Genomic DNA, 21,054 nt, shown 5'->3' on the forward strand with positions numbered 1-21,054 from the left:
AAATGTGGATTTATTTGAGAGAATTTAGACACAGGCTGTAGAGCTAGAGTGGCTTTTTTTTTTTTAGTTGTGTATTTATAGTGAGGGCCTGTCATATTTAAAAATAAAAGATGAACCTTTTTTTTATGAGTTGTTCATTAAAATCACGTTTCATAATGTGCGTTTGGTCTCCAATAATAATAATTCATAACATATGTGTATACAGGGTTGAAAGTCACATGTTCAATTAAATTATAAAGTCTAAATCAATTGTTTACATCTATTGGTTTAAGAAGCACAACCACAGTCAGTCACTAAATAAATTTGCTGTAATTTTTTCAGCCTTTTCACTTTGTAGCATGTGCATAAATTAAGGGTTAGGGTTAGTTTAAAATGTATGATTTACTGTACCTATTCAAAATCATATCGTTACAGGTGTTACAGTAATGCGGTGCAATTGTCCAAAACTGATGCCCCAAATCTGCCCTTTCCACAATTTATACTCTCAATTTAGTGGTGATGTTTCGTCCTTTAAAGGGTGGGTTATTATATCAAAAGTTTTAGAAACACTGGCCTAAATATTAATAATAACATCACAGAGGGAAGGTGTATCTGTTTGTCTGACTCTACATCTTCTTTCCTTGTCTGCCACTGTGTCTATCTGACCCAGTGTGCTTCCGTGTCTCTGCATCTGTCTGCTTTACACTGTCTATACAGTCTTTATCTGTCTGTCTCTCTCCCTCTCTCTGACTGCCTTGTCTCTCCGTTTGTCTGTCTTCCAGCTTCCAGTCTCTTCTCTCCCATCTCATATAGCTCCATCATCTTGGGACTAAAATATCTTAAGTGCTCCAGCCTTTTTGAAACTGAGACCTGGAATGTACTGTGGACTTCAACACACACACACACACACACACAGTTCTGCACCTCAGTGGGCCGACAGGTGGACTTTAACACACTAAAGTAATAAGTATATGCAGACACAGACATTTACATGCACGCACATGTACAGTATATTCACCCTTATATATACTACACACACACACACACACACATGAAAAAACAAACAAAAAAAACAACACAAAAACTGATGTGATTACTGTTCTGATGGTTAGCTCTTGGTCTGTGTGCAGAGGAGACAGTGCCCCCTGCTGTGGGTCGAACAGTACTCCCTGTAAGCCATCTTGACCCAATCTATATAGAGACGATTAATTTACTCTTCTTGGATTGATTAGTTCTGTCTGAAACCGAGGAATCACCTACATCTTTCTGACAAATGCAAATTATTGTGTCTAAGCAGCAGCAAGCAGACGATTACAATGGCAGAGTATTAGTATATTAGACAATGTACATGGAAACAAAATCATGTTTTGTTTTGTTTTTCTAAATAAATAAAATAATATATGTATGAATACAGAAAATATTTTATCATATTTTCAAATATGTCCAAACACAATTTGGTTAATGTCAAGTTCCAGAAATTGGTTAGATCAGTAATGGCGTCTAAAAACATAGTCAATGTGTTTCAATCTTAAAACATTTTAGTATTATTATTAGTAGTAGTATTATGTTATAAGTAATTAAATTAAATGTATGGACTATATTTACACTGTTGTCAGAAAATGATAAAATGACTATTATTGTCCATCTATATTTTACAATAAAAATTATGCAGATAATTGTGGGGACCATGCACTTAGACACAAATCAATACTTAAAATAATAAGAATAATATACAACATTGGCACCATTGTGTTTAAAACTTTAGCATTTTATTTATTTAATCACAAAAAAAGGATGGTAACATGTTATTGAAAATAAGGTTGATTTATTGTATTATCATATACGTCATAGGTGAATGCATATTATTGAATTCACACATATATTATACAATCTGACATGACTCCTCTACTGAACTACAACCATACATTGTGGAATATTGCATATTAAACAACAAAGCCAGTTTTTAAAAAAATATAGTGTTTATCCTCTGCATAATGCATATATTCTCTGTAATATACAAATTAGTGATTCATGCTATGAGACAAGCTGTGTTGCACTTATCCAAGAATGTGCTGTTGCTGTTCACAACACTGTCAGACCACACCGCAGTGGAAGAGGAAGCACCTGATGGATGAATACATTCATTCGGGTGAATACTGATGAGAAACGCTGCTAGGCCACTCTTCTTCACAACAGTTGCCACCTTGACTGCCCGTTCCACAGCCGCTGTCACCGTGTCAGGTTTCTACCATGCTGCGCTGTATCGCTTGTCTCCAACAGAGGTCATAATGCCTGTAATCACAATAATAAAGGACAAGGATATGCCCCTGTTCTGCGCGCCGACAAGTCCTAAAGCCTCCGCAAGCAGCGCAGACAGGTGAGCGCACAGACGCACTGGCAAAAGAGCAAGAGCAAAGGCTGTCAAATCCACAGCCACGCACACTTCAACAGTGCCGGCGGGTTATTATCTTGCGTGGAGTGGAAGGACCGCCCCTAATAAAGCGCCAGTCGCCCACACAACCAGCAGCTTTATTATTGCCAGTGAATGACTGTAATTGTAATAATAGGGGATGAGCGTGTTTGAGAGTGTGCTAAACGGTGGAAATTAAGGAGTCGTGTACGCCTCCCGCAGGCCAGAGCGCGCACTGCCCGGTGAGCGCGCATATTTATCGGCGCCACTTCCATGAATGAGTCCGTGTTTCAATAGACTGACTGGCAAAATGACTGTCTATGACCTCTCCTCTCTGCACGTTTCAAGTCATGTCTCCCACAATCAAATTAAACATATTCAAATATAAATGATAAGGCTGCACAAAAACTTACAAAGTCAAGGGAAAGTAGTTTGCCACACTGTGAATCCTTAATATTTTCTGTGCATCCCCTCAAGTTTGGAGTCTAAATATGATGATGATGATGATGATAATGTGATTGAAAAGAAAATTGAACTTTTGATACTGCTTGAATTTGCTCTAAACAAACGTCACATATTACAGATAGTTGTTGTGGAGCATTCCATGTGCTTTCACACCACTTACACTGTAATTAACTTTTTTTTTTCTTTTTCATAATAATCTATGATGAGGTGGAACAAAAAGAGCTCACTTTTTACAGTGTGGAGTCCTGGTTTTGTTCCGAGGCTCCATTTCTGTGAGGCAGAAGGGGGCGGGGATGAGATATTCAGATGAGCTGGAGTGACAGCTCCAGTTTCCCCCAATGCTTTCTGTGTGTGTCAGAAACTCCAGTGGCTCCTTCCTTCCTAACTCCTCACTTCATAGTGCTGCGTACTAAAAACATCGGACGCTAGGGGATCAAGACGCATGCCACATTGCCTCAATGTGGGCACTTTAACAGATCTTTCGGGGTTTTTTTTTTCTCCCAGTAAGGGGACCGTGGAGGGAGGACTTCCCATGACCATTGTTTGATGACTGTTTGCACGGCCGATTACTGAGTTGATTGTTTATTATTTTGGTCACTCTTGTCCGCCGCCCTGCGCGTTTTTTCCTCCCTTTTTGGAATCGGCGACCTATAGCGCGCTCACCAATGTCCTATCCTCAGGGTTACCTCTACCAGCCCCCGGGCTCTCTGGCTCTTTATTCGTGTCCGGCTTACGGGGCCTCAGCTCTGGCTGCCCCGCGGAATGAAGACTTGGCCAGGTCGTCCTCTGGCTCAGCCTTCAGCCCTTATCCTGGATCGGCTGCTTTCTCCGCGTCGGCCGGTGCAGGCTTCTCCAGTCCGCTGTCATATTCCACGGATCCGACGACGGGATTCCCATCCTACATGGTAAATATCCCATTATATTCACCGATGTGATTGTGTGTTTTAGTTCCCCTCTGCAGACAAGCGTGTCGCTGTATTAAAGTTTGTAAACGTGCGCAATAATCCCAGCCTCTCATCCCATGTCACTGACAGTGTTTTTGTTGTGAATGACTCTGGAACTTTTTATTATTATTACCATTATTATTATAATTATTATTGTTGAGCGCAACACATTTCATATCTACCGGCCTCTACTGTGTCCTCACTTTAAAACCGTTGGCTTAAATGGGATTTTGACGCGTGAGCTGTGGACTGTAATGGCTTTGGCCAACGCGTAACACACGCTGCGCAGCTAATTACGTTAAAGTGAGCACCAACTCAGATTTGTATATGAACCACCGGCTTCTCAAGGACTGCATGTAGCCAGTGTGTCGTAGTAAATTGATATTACACGAGCTATGACTCCTTCTTCTTCTTCTGCGACAGTCATTAAAATCACCAGGGGAAGGAGTCGCCGGCTTTAGTTGACTAAACGGAATTTTGCATGGAAAGCATGACTCGCATTGCTAATGTCACAGAGCACTTCAAGCGTTTTAGGAAAGGTGCATATCAAGTGATTTGCTAATGGGATTTGTAATGCTGCAAAGAGAGGATATGTTAACACATTGTGGTTGCCACAAGAAAACAACAACAAAAAAGAAAAGCTCAGCCTCTGAAAGAAAACGGGCAAGTTAATAGGTGATTACAGACGATTGGTATTCCCCCATTTTTATGACCTTAATGGCTGTAATAACGGGAGCTCTGTTATTAGTTAATCCGATAACGATCTTAACCATTAGTTAACATTAGTGCATAGCTTCATGCGGCCTTCTTTTACACGCGGCGCGTTTACAACCCTCAATTACACATGCACTTATTTGAGCTGCTTAGTTGACAAATAATGAAGGCTATACTTTAAAGCCTGAACGATAATATTTAGATATTATCAGGGATATAAAGTGAGAGTGATACATGTCAGTATATGTTGTAGCTGTCACTCATTTGACCTTTAAACCAAGTCGCGTAACAGCATTGATTATTAATATTTTATTGTTTTTTTAAAAAACATATGTGATGTGTTGTGTTGACATGTATTTGAAGTTATTGTTGTCACATGTGTACAATAATCATTGAAAGGGAGAAGATACAATTTGAAACACAGCGCTCAAGGATTTAAGGATTCTTTTTTTTTTTTTCAACTTTTTCTCCAGAGCTCTCCATATGACGCACACACGACAGGAATGGCCGGGGCTTTAAGTTACCATCCGTACGGGAGTCCAGGTTACCCTTACCAGCTCAACGACCCGGCTTACCGCAAAAACGCCACCAGGGACGCCACGGCCACCCTGAAGGCCTGGCTGCAGGAGCACAGGAAGAACCCGTACCCGACCAAAGGGGAAAAGATCATGCTCGCTATTATCACCAAGATGACCCTGACGCAAGTCTCCACGTGGTTCGCCAACGCCAGGCGGAGGCTGAAGAAGGAGAACAAAATGACCTGGGCTCCCAGGAATAAGAGCGAGGACGAGGACGAGGAGGACGGGGACGGAGAGCGGAAGGAAGTGGAACGCTCCGAGAAAATCCTGGACAACAGCGAGGCGTCGGCGGAGGATGAAGGTGGGGTATAATCTGGTCACCGAGCCAATGATCCATTTAACAATTCAGGGAAGGATGGGGGGGATAAAGGGGGGAGGAGGGGCGGCTGTCCCCTTTTATTTACTGCTCAAGTTATTTAGTGCCACAGAGCAATGTGTCGTATTAAAGATAAAGAATGTTACGTTTTAAATACAAAATAATAGACGTGCTCTGAATATACACTTCATTTACATGGAGGAAATCTGTTGTCACGTGTTGTTTTAGTAGATATTAAATATTACACACACACACACACACACACACACACACACACACACACACATTTATATTTGTATAAAACGAATACTTCTCTTGCACATGATTCATGGACGGACACAGCAGTCACTGTGAGTGCTCTTGATACAATTGTTAGCTGCACAGAATATTACTCTCCTTTTGTGACATTAATTGTGAAAAACATACATATGTATTTAAATGTATGATTACCATATAAATGTAATTATTGATTTTTTTTAAACTTTAAAATTATTATTTTACTAATCACATATTAATTTGAGCAGTGGACATAAGTTGTGTGACACATTTCGTTTTCTGATCATTTGTTTGGATTTCCACTCGTGACGTGTGTATATTTTAGAATCATTATTGCCTAATTAATATTCAGTGGGTTCTACACGTGTAGTGTTTATGGTTTATTTGATTTAATTTGATTGTATTGTTGCGTTTGTGTACCTATACCTGTGTTTCTATTATTATTATTATTACTATTATTATTATTATTATTATTATTATGATTATTGTTAATAATAATGATGATAATAATAATAACATTATTATTATTTATTCAAATTATTATTATTATTATTATTATTATTTAATTTCTTGGATTTGCCCCCCCTTAGGTATCAGCTTGCACGTCGACACTTTGACGGACCACTCCTGCTCGGCAGAGTCTGACGGGGAGAAGGTCAGCTGTCACGTGGGCGATTTGAGCTCCGACCAAGGCGGCGACAAATGCGATGATGACGGCGAGGACCAGAACCACGACCCTGCACGGGTTCAGCTCTCGCCCAAAGCCGTCACGTCGTCGCCTCTGACGGGAGTAGAAGCGCCAGCTCTCGGCCATCACCACCACCACCTCCACCACCATCACAACCACCTCCATCACCTCCACCAACTCCACAGCCAACGCGAGGATTTGGCCCGGAGCCTCGTCAACAGCAACAATATTAACGCCAGTAAAGCGACTTCATGCCTTGACAGCAGAGCTCCATCGGGGGCGCCTCAGAACCCGACAGTAAAGCCCAAATTGTGGTCGCTGGCGGAGATTGCTACCTCGGACCAAAAGCAGCAACATCAGCAACAGCAACCAAATGGCCCCTCCTCCAGCGGGGGGCTCCTCACTCCCCCTACCACCTCCCCGGCTGCCAGCTCCCCCTCCCTCTACCCGACCCCCTCCATCCTTGCAAGACCTATTTATTACACTTCTCCCTTTTATAGCAATTACACAAACTATGGCAACTTCAGCCCCCTGCAGGGCCAAGGGATCCTGCGCTACACTAATTCGTCCGGAGTGAGTCTGGCTGCTGCGGCCGCCGCTGCTGCTGCTGCCGCCGCCGCTGCTGCTGCAAACGAGGGTCTCAGCGAGGCGAGCACAAACCCCAAACACTGCAGGCCAGACTCACCTCTCGTTAAAAATAACCCAAACCAGATTATTGTTGTCGAGCAGCAGCAGCAACAACACCAACAGCATTTCAGAGCAGCACATTTAGAGGCAAAGAAAGGTACGTAATGGCGTAAAATAAGGCAAACACTGTCCCCCCCAAAAAATAACACATTTGAAAACTTATTTGATCGAATAATGAATCTTGAGATCCCAGTAAAAGGGAAATATTTTCATGGTGTAGGTAAAGCGAGTCCACTTGTTTCCATGCAGAAAATCCATCAACGTACACATTCATGATTGGGCTGTTTGTTTGTTTTTTCTTTTTCTCTTTTTCTCTCTCACCTCCACGTAAACTTACACGAGGAACAAGTGGCATCAGCTGACACCATTTACAGACTTTGCACTTAATAAATACCATTTTAGGATTGAATAGGAGACTAAATAAGATGGACGTGTTCTTTTTGCTGCGCCCTCTAATCGAATGGACGTGTTCTAAGGCCTATGGTTCATTTCAAGTGCAGTTACGTTTGTGGAATAATCAAGTTATAACTTTTATTTATTTTTCAGTCAAACTATATGCACATCCTTCGCCACCTCATGCAATCCTATTTGCGTGTGAGGCCTCGTTTGCAACATGCTCTCATTATAACAAACGAAGGGATATAATAACACATTATAGCAAACAAATGTGTAAGAGAACAACTGTAGCCCACAGGTATGGATGTTGGAACAAGACCGCGGACACACACACACAAATGCGCGCGTGCACACACACACACACACACACACACTCAGAGGCAGCTACTAAGGAGAGAAATGTTGCCATAGCTTTGCGCAGGAATCCAATATTTCCTCTGGTGTGTGTGTGTGTGAGAGAGAGAGCACGTACACACACGCGGTCGGGCCCCAAACCTTATCTTTCAGCATAGGGTAATTATAATTACACCAGGTCAGCCAAAAGCAAACAGATCAGTTCGTTTGCTCGGTGCATCCATCGCGCAACTTTACATCTTCAAATGTCACTCGGATAATCGCGCTGGTTACTTTCAAAACTATGCCTACATGCCGCTGCTGGTTGCGTCGTTTTTCTCGGCTCTTATAATCGGTGAGGTTCCACTTTTATGCTATTTGAGTCTTTTTTGTTGTTGTTGTTGTTGTTTTTTAAGAGGAGTTGGGATTCTTTTTATTTTTTATTTCCATGGTCTGCAGGTAGGTGTCACAATTGCTTTGACTATAAAACCAGAAATGGCACCACCTTTTACCCTCATGTCATCACCCCCCCCCCCCCCATAACCTTTACTCCAACCCGGATCTAGTGCCACCACATACAGTCTGGACGAACGCTGCTATCGCCTTCTCAGCTCCACACACGCAGGCTGAGACACCACAGCACACACGCTTTTTGTTTTGTCAGATCACTATGATTGTCATGTTATTTAAAGTTTTTTTTTTTTTTTTTTTTTGACGCATTGTGGATAATAATTTCATATTCTGATTTGAGAAAGAAATATCCCACATTATATGTGATTTACATGTTATTTCTCAGGTTCCTATAGTTTGCTTATTTGCCACGGTATATTGTTTTAGTATATATTTACGTGTGGAAAAAAAACATACATAATTTGGCCTTTCTGTGAAACCGTATTTGTAAGAGGAGGTCTCTTGGGACGCAGGACGGACGGAGCCGGAGTGAACTTGAGGACTTCAAAGTGGATGAGCCTACATTTGATATTTATTTTTTTAAATGATGGCGAAATGATGCCTATAATTTATGCAAGTTGTATTGCAGAAAAATGGGAAACTGACATCGTCTGTTTGTTTTGTAAATATATATATGATGGACGGTTTTTATTTGAGACGCATTTGGGAAAAAAGCTACACAATCTTGTTATCAGGAGTACTTTTACTAATTTATATCTTTGAATGTAAATAAAAATGACAACGCGCTGGTATAGATGCATACTGGCGGGTTATGATATCCATTATTCAAAGCAGAAAATATTAAACTGTTTTCCCAACTATCACATAAATCTCGGGGCGTCATTCTTCTTCGTTTTTTTCCCCTCCAATCATAACAGACCTGCATTTAAAAGCGAGTCATTTTTTACTCACTGTGCTCTTTGTTCTCAGTCATTTTGTTAGTCACACGCAGATGGGAAATGCTTGATGAATCTCGCTTTCCATAAACATTATGACTTTTCACAGACTGCACAATCCATTCTTTCTAAATGGACCATCATTTTCTTTTAGTGCCTCATTCTGGTCAGAGATTCTCCCTCGGCCACACATTGACGATCTTGATTGGGATAAACGACATACTTATTTCATTTTTACCCACGTTTTTCCCTCCCTCTCTCTCTCTCAATCTCTCTCTCTCCCCTCGCTCCGTCACGCATTTATTTTTCAGTGTGATTAATACAGCCGTGGGTCGCATTGGACATTATGGGATCCCAGCGGGGCCCGTCCCTGGAGCTTTTTTAGCCTGGTTCAGGATGGGTCAGCCCTGCCTGCTTCATTACGGCACGGCAGTGAGCAATCCATATAAGTCTATCTTAGCATCTGCCAGCTCCAATGGGCTGTGTGATGGGCCCTAATCGAACAGGCTTTCCTCTGCTTTTCATCATGGCTTGGTTATTATTGCAGCTTTAGGACACAGCTAATTAAGCAAATTAAGGGGGGGGGGGAGAGAAACTTTAAATAATAATAATAATAATAATGGCAACAATAATAATCATTGTTTTTATCATCATCATCATCATCATCATTATTATTTGTATTAATAATATAATAAATAATGTCACATTTTGTCATGCACAGCTGTGGCCCGCAGAGTGTGAAATATACATGTATAACATCTCCATTCTCATAGGTCTCCATCACTGCTTGGAGCCAGACTAAAAGCTAATCCTTAATTTTCCAGTTGAATTTGAGCTCAAGTGTTGCTCAAATCTCACCGGACTCCCTTTTCAGCCCGGGTTTCCCCTCCTCTTTCCTCCCTCTTGGAAGTAATATTTGACTGTCACTGGGGAGGTGGTGGAGGGTAAACCCACCTAAACTCAGTTAACCTTGTGCCCTTGTGACGTATTGCATGGTATACTTTGCAGTGAATGGTAACCACATTGCCAGAGTCTTTCAAGATTGAAAAGAAGCAGCATTTAAGGGTGCATTTTTTTCAAAAGTATTATTGATTTGTGTTTAAAGCCCCCCCGCCCCCTGTTCTTTTGATCTTTGCTGTCTGAAGTGGATGTATTTCACCTACCGTTTCATGTACTGTATCTCTACCTTACTGGCAGACACGTATATGGAAGTTATGGACGCTGTAGCCTCTGGCCAGCTACTTCTTCCTCACCCCAAACACTTTCATTAGGAGTTGATTTATTGAAATGCATGCTTCATTCTCAGGTGGGCTCCCCTGAGGACTCTCCACTGTAGTCGAATAGCACCAGAGGCACTCTCCAAAGAACACAGTCGCCCCCCCCCCCCCCCCCCCCCCCCCCCCCCCCCTCCAAACCCCTACCCCTTCTCTCACAAACTGCTACCACAAACTGCTCCCTCCAAATGTCAACATTTGTTCTCAATAAAACGAGTTATTGTTTCTTTAAAAAAAAAGGAAAAAATGCTCAGCAGCCAGTCAACCTTTGAACAGATGAAAAGAAAAATTCCACCCCTCTCTTTGTTTGATTGAGAGCAGCAGCAGGTGAATATGGGAGCAAGGCCTCGGCTGCACGTCAAACCCCAAGCTGTGAAGCCTGTTATGAAATGATTGTGAATTTATGCCACAATTAGTCTCAATTGTACAGAGGCATCGCGGTTTCTTTTGAAGAACCCGCTCTTTGCCTCACATCCGTTAAACTATTAGGGAGAAGGGGGATGTGCCCTTGACACAGCACAGATATTGATCCTCAAGGGCAACACACACAATTTGCTGTATTGTCAAGTATATGGCCACCGTGCTAAACCTGATGCCTCAGAGTGAGGGACTAATTTTAACTTATCTTGATATTCTTTAATTCCATGCGTTGCATATCAAATACATAATCCTATCATATAGCTCGCCAATGAGGATGTGTTCATCCGCGCTAAGGACTAGTTGTCATTGAAAGCCGAAACTGATGGTATCGTGAGGCTCATAGGCGTAATGTGAGTGTGGACCGCAGAGAAAGTGGATTCATTGCCCTTATCTTTGATCAAATAAGCAGCTCGTATATGCAGATAATTCACAAGCTCTTTGTATTCTTTATCCTCCCATCAGCCCCCTCTCCTCAGAATGCTTCAAACATTAATCTCTGACGCACCTGTGTGCCACTCCAACACCAAAGTTAATGCAGCTTAAGTTTTATTATGGCAACAAAGGATTCACTGATTCACGAACGGTAGTTAATAGGTTGGGATGAGTAAAGAGGATGAAGGAAGTGTTGACGACGAGGACTTCACAGGAAAACAAATGACACTGAATTTCAAAACACAAGTTGTAACGTTTTTTTTTTCTATATCCTTGGATGTCTGGTAGGTATTTGTGTCAAAACGAATTTGAAAACATTTTGTGCCCTTTCATTGAACCTGTCTCTAACTCTTCCTGACACTGATCCACTCATTAAGACCTAACCGTAACCACTGCTGCCTGTAGAGCTTTAACTGTGAGCACCACTTCTGTTTAGTGGGGGATGAGAGACGAAAGAGAGCTGTGTACAAATCAGGTACAGGTGTGTTCAATAACACACATCAAAGTTGGGAAAGGAGGGAACTTTAAAAAAAAACCCAAAAAAAACAGTGCCGCGTCCTGTCCTCTCGTAAAGGTGTCGGGTGAAATGTTCACTACCCTGGATGATCAAGGGGAAGTGAGTGGCGTGGGCGTTTTGACACAAACACGCACTCGCACAGCTCGTACACGTACACGCCGATGCCCGACCAACACACACTCTTGTCAGACTGGGAGATACTAGTGCTTGTCCACACGACAGCCTAAACAAGGCCATTAGGAGCTCTGACTTCCACTCCTAATTGACAGTTATGTTTAATGCCTGTGGTGAGTAAACACTTCAGAGTAGTGGACTGCACCCTTGAGCTATAAATCAGGCCAGAACTGGAGGCCCGTGTTGGAGGCAGTCGTGAGAACTCTTGTAGGCCTGAAGGTGAATGTAAAAGGTGAGGTGCATGAGACATTTAATGCAATGTATGAAACCACTGGCGCGATCAATGCTCTTTCTCCCTCTCTGACTTTCTCTTTGGCTGTTCATATTCTCCCGTGTGTTGAAGTATACTTTCCGTCCACAGCGAATGACACACGTGTGCCTGAGTGCAGTTAACACGCAGTTGGACCTTCATCCCGAACTCGGAACTGTCAGCTTTTAAGATTAGTCAGTCCAACAAGTGGCCGAGGCAGACGAGAGAGAATGTGGTTCTCTCCTCCTTCCTCCTTGTCTGTTTTATAAATGAGCTCAACATGTCGGCACAGAACCTTTTTTTTTTTTTTTGCCGTCCCGTGCTCTGCGAGACATATCAGGGAAGTGATTCGTGCTAAACAGTAACTGTCAGACTTGTCGGTTAATTGAACGAAGCTTTGCTTGAAGCGTGCACTTTAGTGTCATGACTTTTTACCCGATTCAACCGAAGCTACTTCCACAGAGTAATGGAGCCGCATGCTAATCAAAATGCTAATAAAAGTAGCCCAGAAAACAAGCCTTGAGTCACAGTTTATATGACCTGCCAGGTAACACTCTTTGAACATTACGCATCACTTCAAAGTAGATCTAGAAGTAATAAATCATGGGCAGTTGAAGAAGCCCCATTGAACAAATGAATGCCAAGACAAGTACTTTACCTCACTCCTGGACAATTCTGCAAAAATCATTTGTATGCATCTGATTTTGATTTACATCCAGTGTGAAGCATTTTTTTTTATTATTCTGACATTATTCTGTGTAGAATATTTTTTTTATAGCAAATGCAATTAAAACACGGTAAGCAACAAGAACACAAGGCCTGCAGTAATGACAAACATCAATTGTGCTTTTATTGGAACAAATGAAAACACTGTCATGAGAGACAATCGTGACTTTTACGTGACGTTAAAAAACAACACCAGTAAATTGTGTAACTATTGTGTGACTACAACTGAACTTTTTAAAATACATGTACATGAAATGTTATTCTGAACAAAATTGTACTAAATTGTATTTCTTAAAGTATTACAAACACACCCAAATAATGCGATTGACGGTCAAGCTACTACTGCATATACCCTCAGAGTCAAAATCAAGCAGATTGTTACATACATAGACAAATCGGACAATGGCGACAAAAACAAAGCAACATTTAGGTCAGTATCTTTTTTCTGGGACAAATGTTTAGCTTCAAGAATTTTGATTTTAAGTTAATGGACACAAAAAGACCCTGAATTGTGCTCAACATGCTAACAACATACTAAGTAGGGATCCTCCTGTTTCGCCCCCTAGTGAAGTGGAGGCAGACAAACGTCGTTTAATAAATTGATTCCCCATTAGTGCTTGTATACAGAGACGAGGATATGAGTCCAACTGAGCGTCCTGGAAATACTTGAAAATAAAATGTAAGTAACTAAACAATGCTTAAATAAATGAATAAAGGAAAAAACACATACTTTAGCTGAGCTGGTAAAAATGATCATTTGACCTCTGACCTCTCAATAAAGAAATGGTAGTTCTGTTGAGAATGAGTGTTTTAACCCTGTGCAACCAGATGTCAACCAAGGCAATGTTATGATGAAAATACTATTTTCTCTTTCTACACAACTTTCTCTTAGTAGGACATTTATTAATATGTCTAGTTCTATGGATTCTGAACTGGGCTGCAGGAAATAACTGATTTTCTTTTATGATTCTTCAAGCCGGCAGTGGTTTTGTATCAGCAATGATACAAAGAAATGCTTTATGATGAAAAGCTTGAACATTTTCAGCTGTGCCATGTGGCTGATAACAGAGGTCCCCAGTCTCAGATGGATTGTACACTTACAGCTCAGGTCGTACACTACACACAACAAGGGTTAGGGCTATAGGGTTTTTCACTACAGCTTTCAAAAACAGAAATAGGTAAACAAAGGGAACAGAGTCTGACATATTATAAAGACATATGACGGTTTTTGAGCTATTCATACAGAGTATATGCATTTTTTTAAGCTTTAATTAAAAGGAAAACAAGATAGTTTGTTGCATACCAGTGCCTTGCCATTGTTTTTAGCAACCACTTTTGGAAGGTCAAACCCAAGTTCCCCGTATCACCATCGGAATCTGAATGAAACATTATCTTCGAGTATATTCACTAATGCCCTCCCATCTGTACCACCCACGATCAATCCCACCCCCTGTTTTCCCTCTTTGGCGGTCCAACTGTACTCGTCTTCCTCTGCTCTAAATAGGGTTATTCCCCAAAAGGTGGGTGAGGGAGGAAGCAGGGCCGCATGGAGGCTGCGTTTTGAGCCAAGCACACTTTTCTCTCCCCCCCTGTCATCCTCCATCACTCTCTCCCTCTCTCTCTCTCTCTCTGTGGACATTCCTCTTTTGACTCTCAACCCACCCAGGAATATTAGTCTTATTGCATTTAATCACCGAATCCTCACACCCAAAAGATTTCAATTCATTAAAGGCACTCAGATATTCAGGCCAGCTGCTTCATGGTGGCTGGCTAAAGACAAGGTGGAGACAGACAGGCCCTGTGTGTGTGTGTGTGTGTGTGTGTGTGTGTGTGTGTGTGTTCAAAGCAATGCCCTGGCTGTGCTCAGCACAATTCAGCAATGGCTATAGCTAATCACACGACACAGAGGTGGTTCTGCTTATACTCGGTGGTTTTTGTGTGTGTGTGTGCGTGTGTTGGAGGAGGAGGAATGTGTGCACAGTCTGTGTACACATGTAACTGTGCATGCACATACTGTATATACACACACACACACACGCATACAGTAGCTTTGCAAGGCTTTTTAAGAAAAAAAAAAAAAAAGAGGCTGTTGATCCGTCCACAAGCAAGCAAAGCGGCTTACATCTTTCTGTTACAGAGGATTGGAGGTGCATTCTAATACAATTACGCTGACGAAAAAAAAAAAAAAGGTGCTTGTACAGGAGAAAGGAGGTGCTGTAGCAACATCTGCAGCTTGAAGCTGTCGAAAAGGCACTTCAGTGGTGACATCTAGAGAAAGAGGGAAATGAGTGGAACAAGGCCATTGTTGCAGGCAACATGGCAGTGGTTGAGAGCGAAAATTACATTTGGAGTCGAGGACAAAACAAATTGAGTTCCTTTCATGTGTTTTGTGACTCATTTTATTTTATTTTTTTTCTGGAAAGGAACGTGTGTGTGTGTGTGTGTGTGAGGCAAGTGCCAGTGTTCGTGTGGGTTCTGATGTGTCTTAGAGTGCACACTTTTGAGGAAGAGCCGTGCCATCGTGTCTCTGAACGCTCATGTGTGAGCTGTGCGCGTGCGTTCGTGCACGCTCGAGCACCTACGTGCTTGTGCGCGTTTGTGTGTGTGTGTGTGTGTGTTTTATGCAGAATATTCTCCACAGAGCAGATGGCTGCAGAGTGGCTCGGCGATCAATATTTAAGAGGAAAACATACCAACAATGCGTCTGCATGTGTTTGCTGTACCCCTGTGATAAAATATTGACTCTCTAGTTTTTGCAAGAATTATCGGCTGTGGTCAAAAAAAGGATGGGATTTGCGGCTTAGCGGTCTGTAGCTGCTTTGTGGAGGCAGTGATGACGGCTACACATTCGTGTCAAATGTGGATGTAGACAGGCGGTGGGGATGTTTGTCATGAAATACTGCCACCAACAGCAGATGTCAAAATGTGTTGCTGGCAGTTGCTTTTACTTCTGTTTGAATGAGCAGATGTGTGTGTGTGTGTGTGAGAGAGAGAGAGAGAGGGGGAGAGGGAGACGGCAGTGAAACTGAACTGGTTTAAACCTATGTTTGTTTTCAAGCGCATAATTAAGAATGCTTTTAATATGTCAGACTAAAACCAACGATAATCTTTGTCGCCTGATGAGTCCTCCCCACCACAACACTGTAGTGTGTCTCAATGACTGGTGACTCAAGCATTTTTATCAACCATGAGACTAATGGAACTTCTCATGACCTTATTCGAGTGTTGACTAAACAGTGACGATAGTAAAAGCAAACCATATCTGACCTGCAGCTGTGCACGGAAGTATATATATATATATCCAAAAAAAACAAAACAAAAAAAAGAGTAATAAAATACCTCTCAAAATTGAAATATGAGAATACATTTTTACATTCGGATCCACCCCAAGAGGATATGATTGACTTGGTTTTTATTGCTGTTTGCAAAATATAACCGTGAACCACAGAGGCATCTCGGTCTCACTAAGCACAGGCTCTCATTGCATTTGATAAACCAATCTCCTCCACCTACCAATCTCAAACATCACAAATGTGACATTGTTTTGGGAATACACTTTGGGAGTTGACAGTATCTTAACTGGAATCTGATCTTGCGGCTCTCCTCTTCCTTATGAAGAGTGAAACCGAACCATCTTTATTTTGAGTCAACAATACCGTATGTGAAGGAACTGCACAGCTGATGGTGCTGCTATGCCATATTGTAGATTTCACACTACACACAGATTAAGTTCGCCCTCTCATGAGAAAGTATGCAGTCAGGGCATTTGGCCTGTGAGGGCTATGACTTATATGATCCTGATTCATATTTTGAGGGGAGACTGACGTTGGGGAGTGAGAACACAGTGAAGATAGAATATCACAAAAAGAAACACACACACATCGCACGAGTGTAGGTGACTGGGATGTCACACAATCACTAAAGCAGTATGTCTGTCTTTGGGAAATGTGATATTTGTTAAAATCTTAGTTCATCTACATTCACTGTTATAAAAGTGTGTCTTTCTACCAAAAATATAGTGTAATAATACAAAGACATGCATGCGGTCAAGTTACACATGCAGAAAGTAATCACAGCAAAATTAACCCACAACACTGAGGATAATACCTCCACTTTCATTCCCTCGCTCATACACAGACACCCACACCCACCCACACCCACACACACACAGACACAGACAGTGTATAATGATTAATTTTACCTTGCGGGTTTTTGGAACAGAGACATGTTGGCAAGCTTTAATTAAAAGTATGTCAGCATCACCTCAAGTGAAACTCCCTCACCTGACTCCATTATCTTCCGCCCATTTTTACAGTGTAGTGTTGGCTTTTTTGCGAGAGCCAACTCTACACTATACAAATGTTTACTATATGCAAAATAAAAACAGCTAAAACTTCTTCATGAGGCTGCGGTTGCTTGCTGTTACAGTGGGATGTCGGTGGCAGTGTTCATTAAAGCTTTAAAGTTAACCGAGGTGTGTATTTTGGGGGGTGGGGGTGTTTTAGAGAGAAAGAAGTTTACAAAATAATTAATAATAGTTAATAAAAAAAAAAAGAGTTTGAGACAGAGAGAGATAGAGAAGAAATAAAGTGTCCTTTCACCACACACACACACACGTCATGCTGTGGTATTAGTAGTAATAAGACACTTGATAGAAACAAATCCCGTTCTTAAATCTGCAGTAGTTCATATTCAATAAAATATACAACTCAGGAAACATTTTTATGATAATAATATAGATCATATACAGCTTTCAATTTGTAAATGTAGAGAACATTCAGTGCACAATTTTGCCTTCTAGGTTTTAATATTGTTACTAGAATATCACTAGATTTGTGTGCTAGTGTTACTGGGTAATGTTTCAAGCTCATGTTCTAACTAATTTTACATTTGTTACTTTTGCGTTATTCCTATTATATTATTATAATAATATACTGTAGCCTACTATACCTATAGTTGTACATACCCGTAGTGGTGTGTACAGTTAAGAGAGAAATAAGAAGAGTTACCGCACTTCTTCAATATTATAACATAATACTGTAAGATTATAATATAAGAGCTGGGGAAAGTGCATTTGAGGTGAGCCGCTGTTTTCATTTTGGCTCAACTGTCAAACATCAGGAGAAGAATGTTTCATTAGTCAAGCCTTGCTGTAATATCTCGTCTGCTTTAAGTGCAAATACAGCTGATGCTATACATGTAGTCTTAATGTGTTTTTTTTTCTTCCCTTTTTATCTGTCAATCCCATTTGTCAACCAATTAACAGATAGGATGCGACGTAAAAAATAACTTTGAAATTGCATGCTGACTTGCTCAAAGCGTACATTTAGAAAGACCTGTGCCAACAAGGAGGAGCACAGACCTGCGAACATTAATGAGAGTAGAGTGGTGGTCTCTGAGGAGACACTCTTTTGGCCCCTCTGGCTCCCTATACAGTCCAAGGCGACTGGGCATGTCTTACAGGATGTGATTAGGTGTAAATTAAAACTTCATTAAGCGTCAGTGCCGATTAACAGAGTGGTGGGAGAATGCCTTTGTTTGAGTTCATCACGTACCGCCGCCGTTACCTCTTTGATAATGTTTGCAAGTATAATAAATAATTGATATTCTGAATGTCTTCAGCATTACGCTTTGATCCTCAAACCACGCCACACTGTGCTGTTTTTAATTTACAAGATGGGCTAAACAAGGTCAAAGTTCAACCCAAGCACATGTATTGCTCTACACATATTGTAATGAACCAGCACTCATGCTTGAAATAATAGATAAATAAATAGTCGGTGATTCAATAATTTTTTTTAATTCATTATTCTTTTGCAATGTAGTGAAGACATTTTTAAGAGAAAAAAACCCCAACATATTTATTTATCTTTTTAGATAAATAGAATATAAACCTAGTTTAACAGTTATATAATAATATAATATAAATTGCAACACAATTATGTTGTATGTTAACACACATGCTCACAAATACCTAAATGAAATAAATAAATTAGGAATTGCAGTTACAATGTAATTTTATATTGTATTATTATTATTTTTTTTTTTTTGATTATTAAAAGTCATGATGTCAAACACTTACAGGCCTGTGGGAGAAGTGTAAACAATATCTCTGTCCTTCATTTGTTCACACACAAACCATCCAGCCTGGGAAAGCAAGCACCCTGCGTCCCATGCGCCATCCTACCCTCCCTCCACCCTTCTCTGTTAATTACCATGTGAGCTTTGCAATGCAGAGAAGAGAAGAGAGTACGCACACGCATACAAGCCAGGGAATTAGGTTTGTGCAACATATTAACATCCTTAGTTGTTTGAGATCACTCCTTGATAGCACTTTCATTGTCATTGAACACCTGGGTTGAGCTTTGCCATACTTCACTCCTGGACACCTGCGGGCCTCCACCCACTTCATAAACACATTCATAAAGCAAATTGTGTAACACTTGCTGGTCAGGTTTGACAGTTGTCTATCCCACATGGAATGCCAGTGGTGGCACTTCATCAGTTGAGTTGCTGTGTGAGCAAGGTTTTAGCTGATGCCCATTGTTCTCAAAGCCAATCCCACCTTTAGTCATGACGTTCATCACAATCACACAGAAACTGATTTAAAAAAAAAAAAAAAACAAACATAGTATATACAGGTATAGCATCAAATGTGATATAAAGAACAACAACGCAATGGTGCTTCAAGTCATTAAGTTCAATGACTTACATAAGAGATACAAAAGAAAGTTCACTCTTTCTACCAACCGCCTCAGGCCCCTCCCCCCTCAATTAGAGGGGATTTAGCAAGTGCAAGCAGTATATGCACACACACACACACACAGACATCAAAACCTCTGCTTAGGGGTTCTGCTCAATGACAGATTGGTTATAGCCCAGTAAAAGTTAATGATAAAGACAAATTGGTGTGTGTGTGTGTGTTTAAGAAAGAGAGAGGCAAGTGGAGACATGGGAGATCAGTGACTTCTTTTTTTTCCCCCCTGTAAAGTTATTAATAAGATTCTTGACCACATTTCATTTTGACAAATCACTTTCCGGGGCATCAGGGTAGTTTGACTGTGTCGAACATTGCCTCACACCCAGACTTTGATAACCTCCCACCTGCGCGTGCTCTACCTCCAACACCCCACCTCCAGGATATTTGATGGAAAGATAAGCTCAGATGGCGAAGATACTTTTTTTTTTTTTTTTTCCTTTTTTCTCAGTAAATTTCTCCCTAGCAGGAGAAGAAGACTCTCAGGGCGATAACATAAGCATGAAAAGAATGCAGGAGGAGCAGTTCCCATATATTGAACTGCATGTCAATCACAGTCTTTGAGAGGGGAGGATAAGTGGGTCAAACGCGAGCGCTCTGAAATTAGAAATGGCCAATTAGTGAACTGTCAGGTGTCGTTTTCTTTCAACACTCTTCTTAAATTATTTTCCAATGTCATGCTATCATCAGGAGATCTGTCTCTGAAGCACTTCGGAGTGATGTTTAGGACTTCTGATGAGGGTCAAGTCACACCCCTCTGAAATTGCGAAATCACTCTGATACGGTGGAGAGAAATGAATCTGATGTTTTTTTACACACACGCGATTAAACCTCCCTCTGATGTGCCTGAGATGATCACAAAACTCATCGCACTCCGTGTTTACTGTGAGCGGTTTCCAAAAGCATTTTGAAGACATCAACCAAAACATTAATAAAGCACAAGAACAAACAAGTCGTGCGACAGCTGCGTTAATACAACATGAGAGAGTGATCGCTGCACGGCGTAACGTCTGAGCTTCACCTGTTCATTCATCGAGTCTGGTATTTTCAGTTACGCAAATCAAATAATGCAGTATATAATGAGATGCCAAACATCCAGTGAGTGTCTATTTGTATTGAAAGCCAAAGAACATTTTGAATAAACATGTATACGCCATTGAAACAAGTGCGCCGCACAAAACTGGAAGTGCCAGTTTAAATATAACGACAGGCCATCGAATGTCTGTTCCCTTCACATCCCCACTCGTCACCGAGAGTGGCAACATGTGAGACGGCGTGTGATTGATGAGTCGGGCGGATGGCTCAAATAAGGCCTGTGTGAATTGTCGCGTCACCTCGGGGCATTACAAAACGCACGCATTGGCACAGATGT

General features: G+C 41.2%; 1 protein-coding gene across 1 annotated transcript; it reads left to right on the top strand.

Annotated features, from left to right (window-relative positions):
* Window positions 1–3,191: 3,191 nt before the first annotated feature.
* On the top strand, window positions 3,192–8,657 carry irx2a (iroquois homeobox 2a). Its single transcript, XM_058648772.1, has 3 exons — window positions 3,192–3,759; window positions 4,986–5,391; window positions 6,273–8,657. Exons 1-3 carry the CDS (start codon window positions 3,520–3,522, stop codon window positions 7,160–7,162), a joined length of 1,536 nt encoding a protein of 511 aa, XP_058504755.1. The 5' UTR covers window positions 3,192–3,519; the 3' UTR covers window positions 7,163–8,657.
* Window positions 8,658–21,054: the final 12,397 nt, after the last annotated feature.

This window comes from Solea solea, chromosome 13 (assembly GCF_958295425.1).
Source record: "Solea solea chromosome 13, fSolSol10.1, whole genome shotgun sequence".
NCBI classification, from domain to species: domain Eukaryota; kingdom Metazoa; phylum Chordata; class Actinopteri; order Pleuronectiformes; family Soleidae; genus Solea; species Solea solea.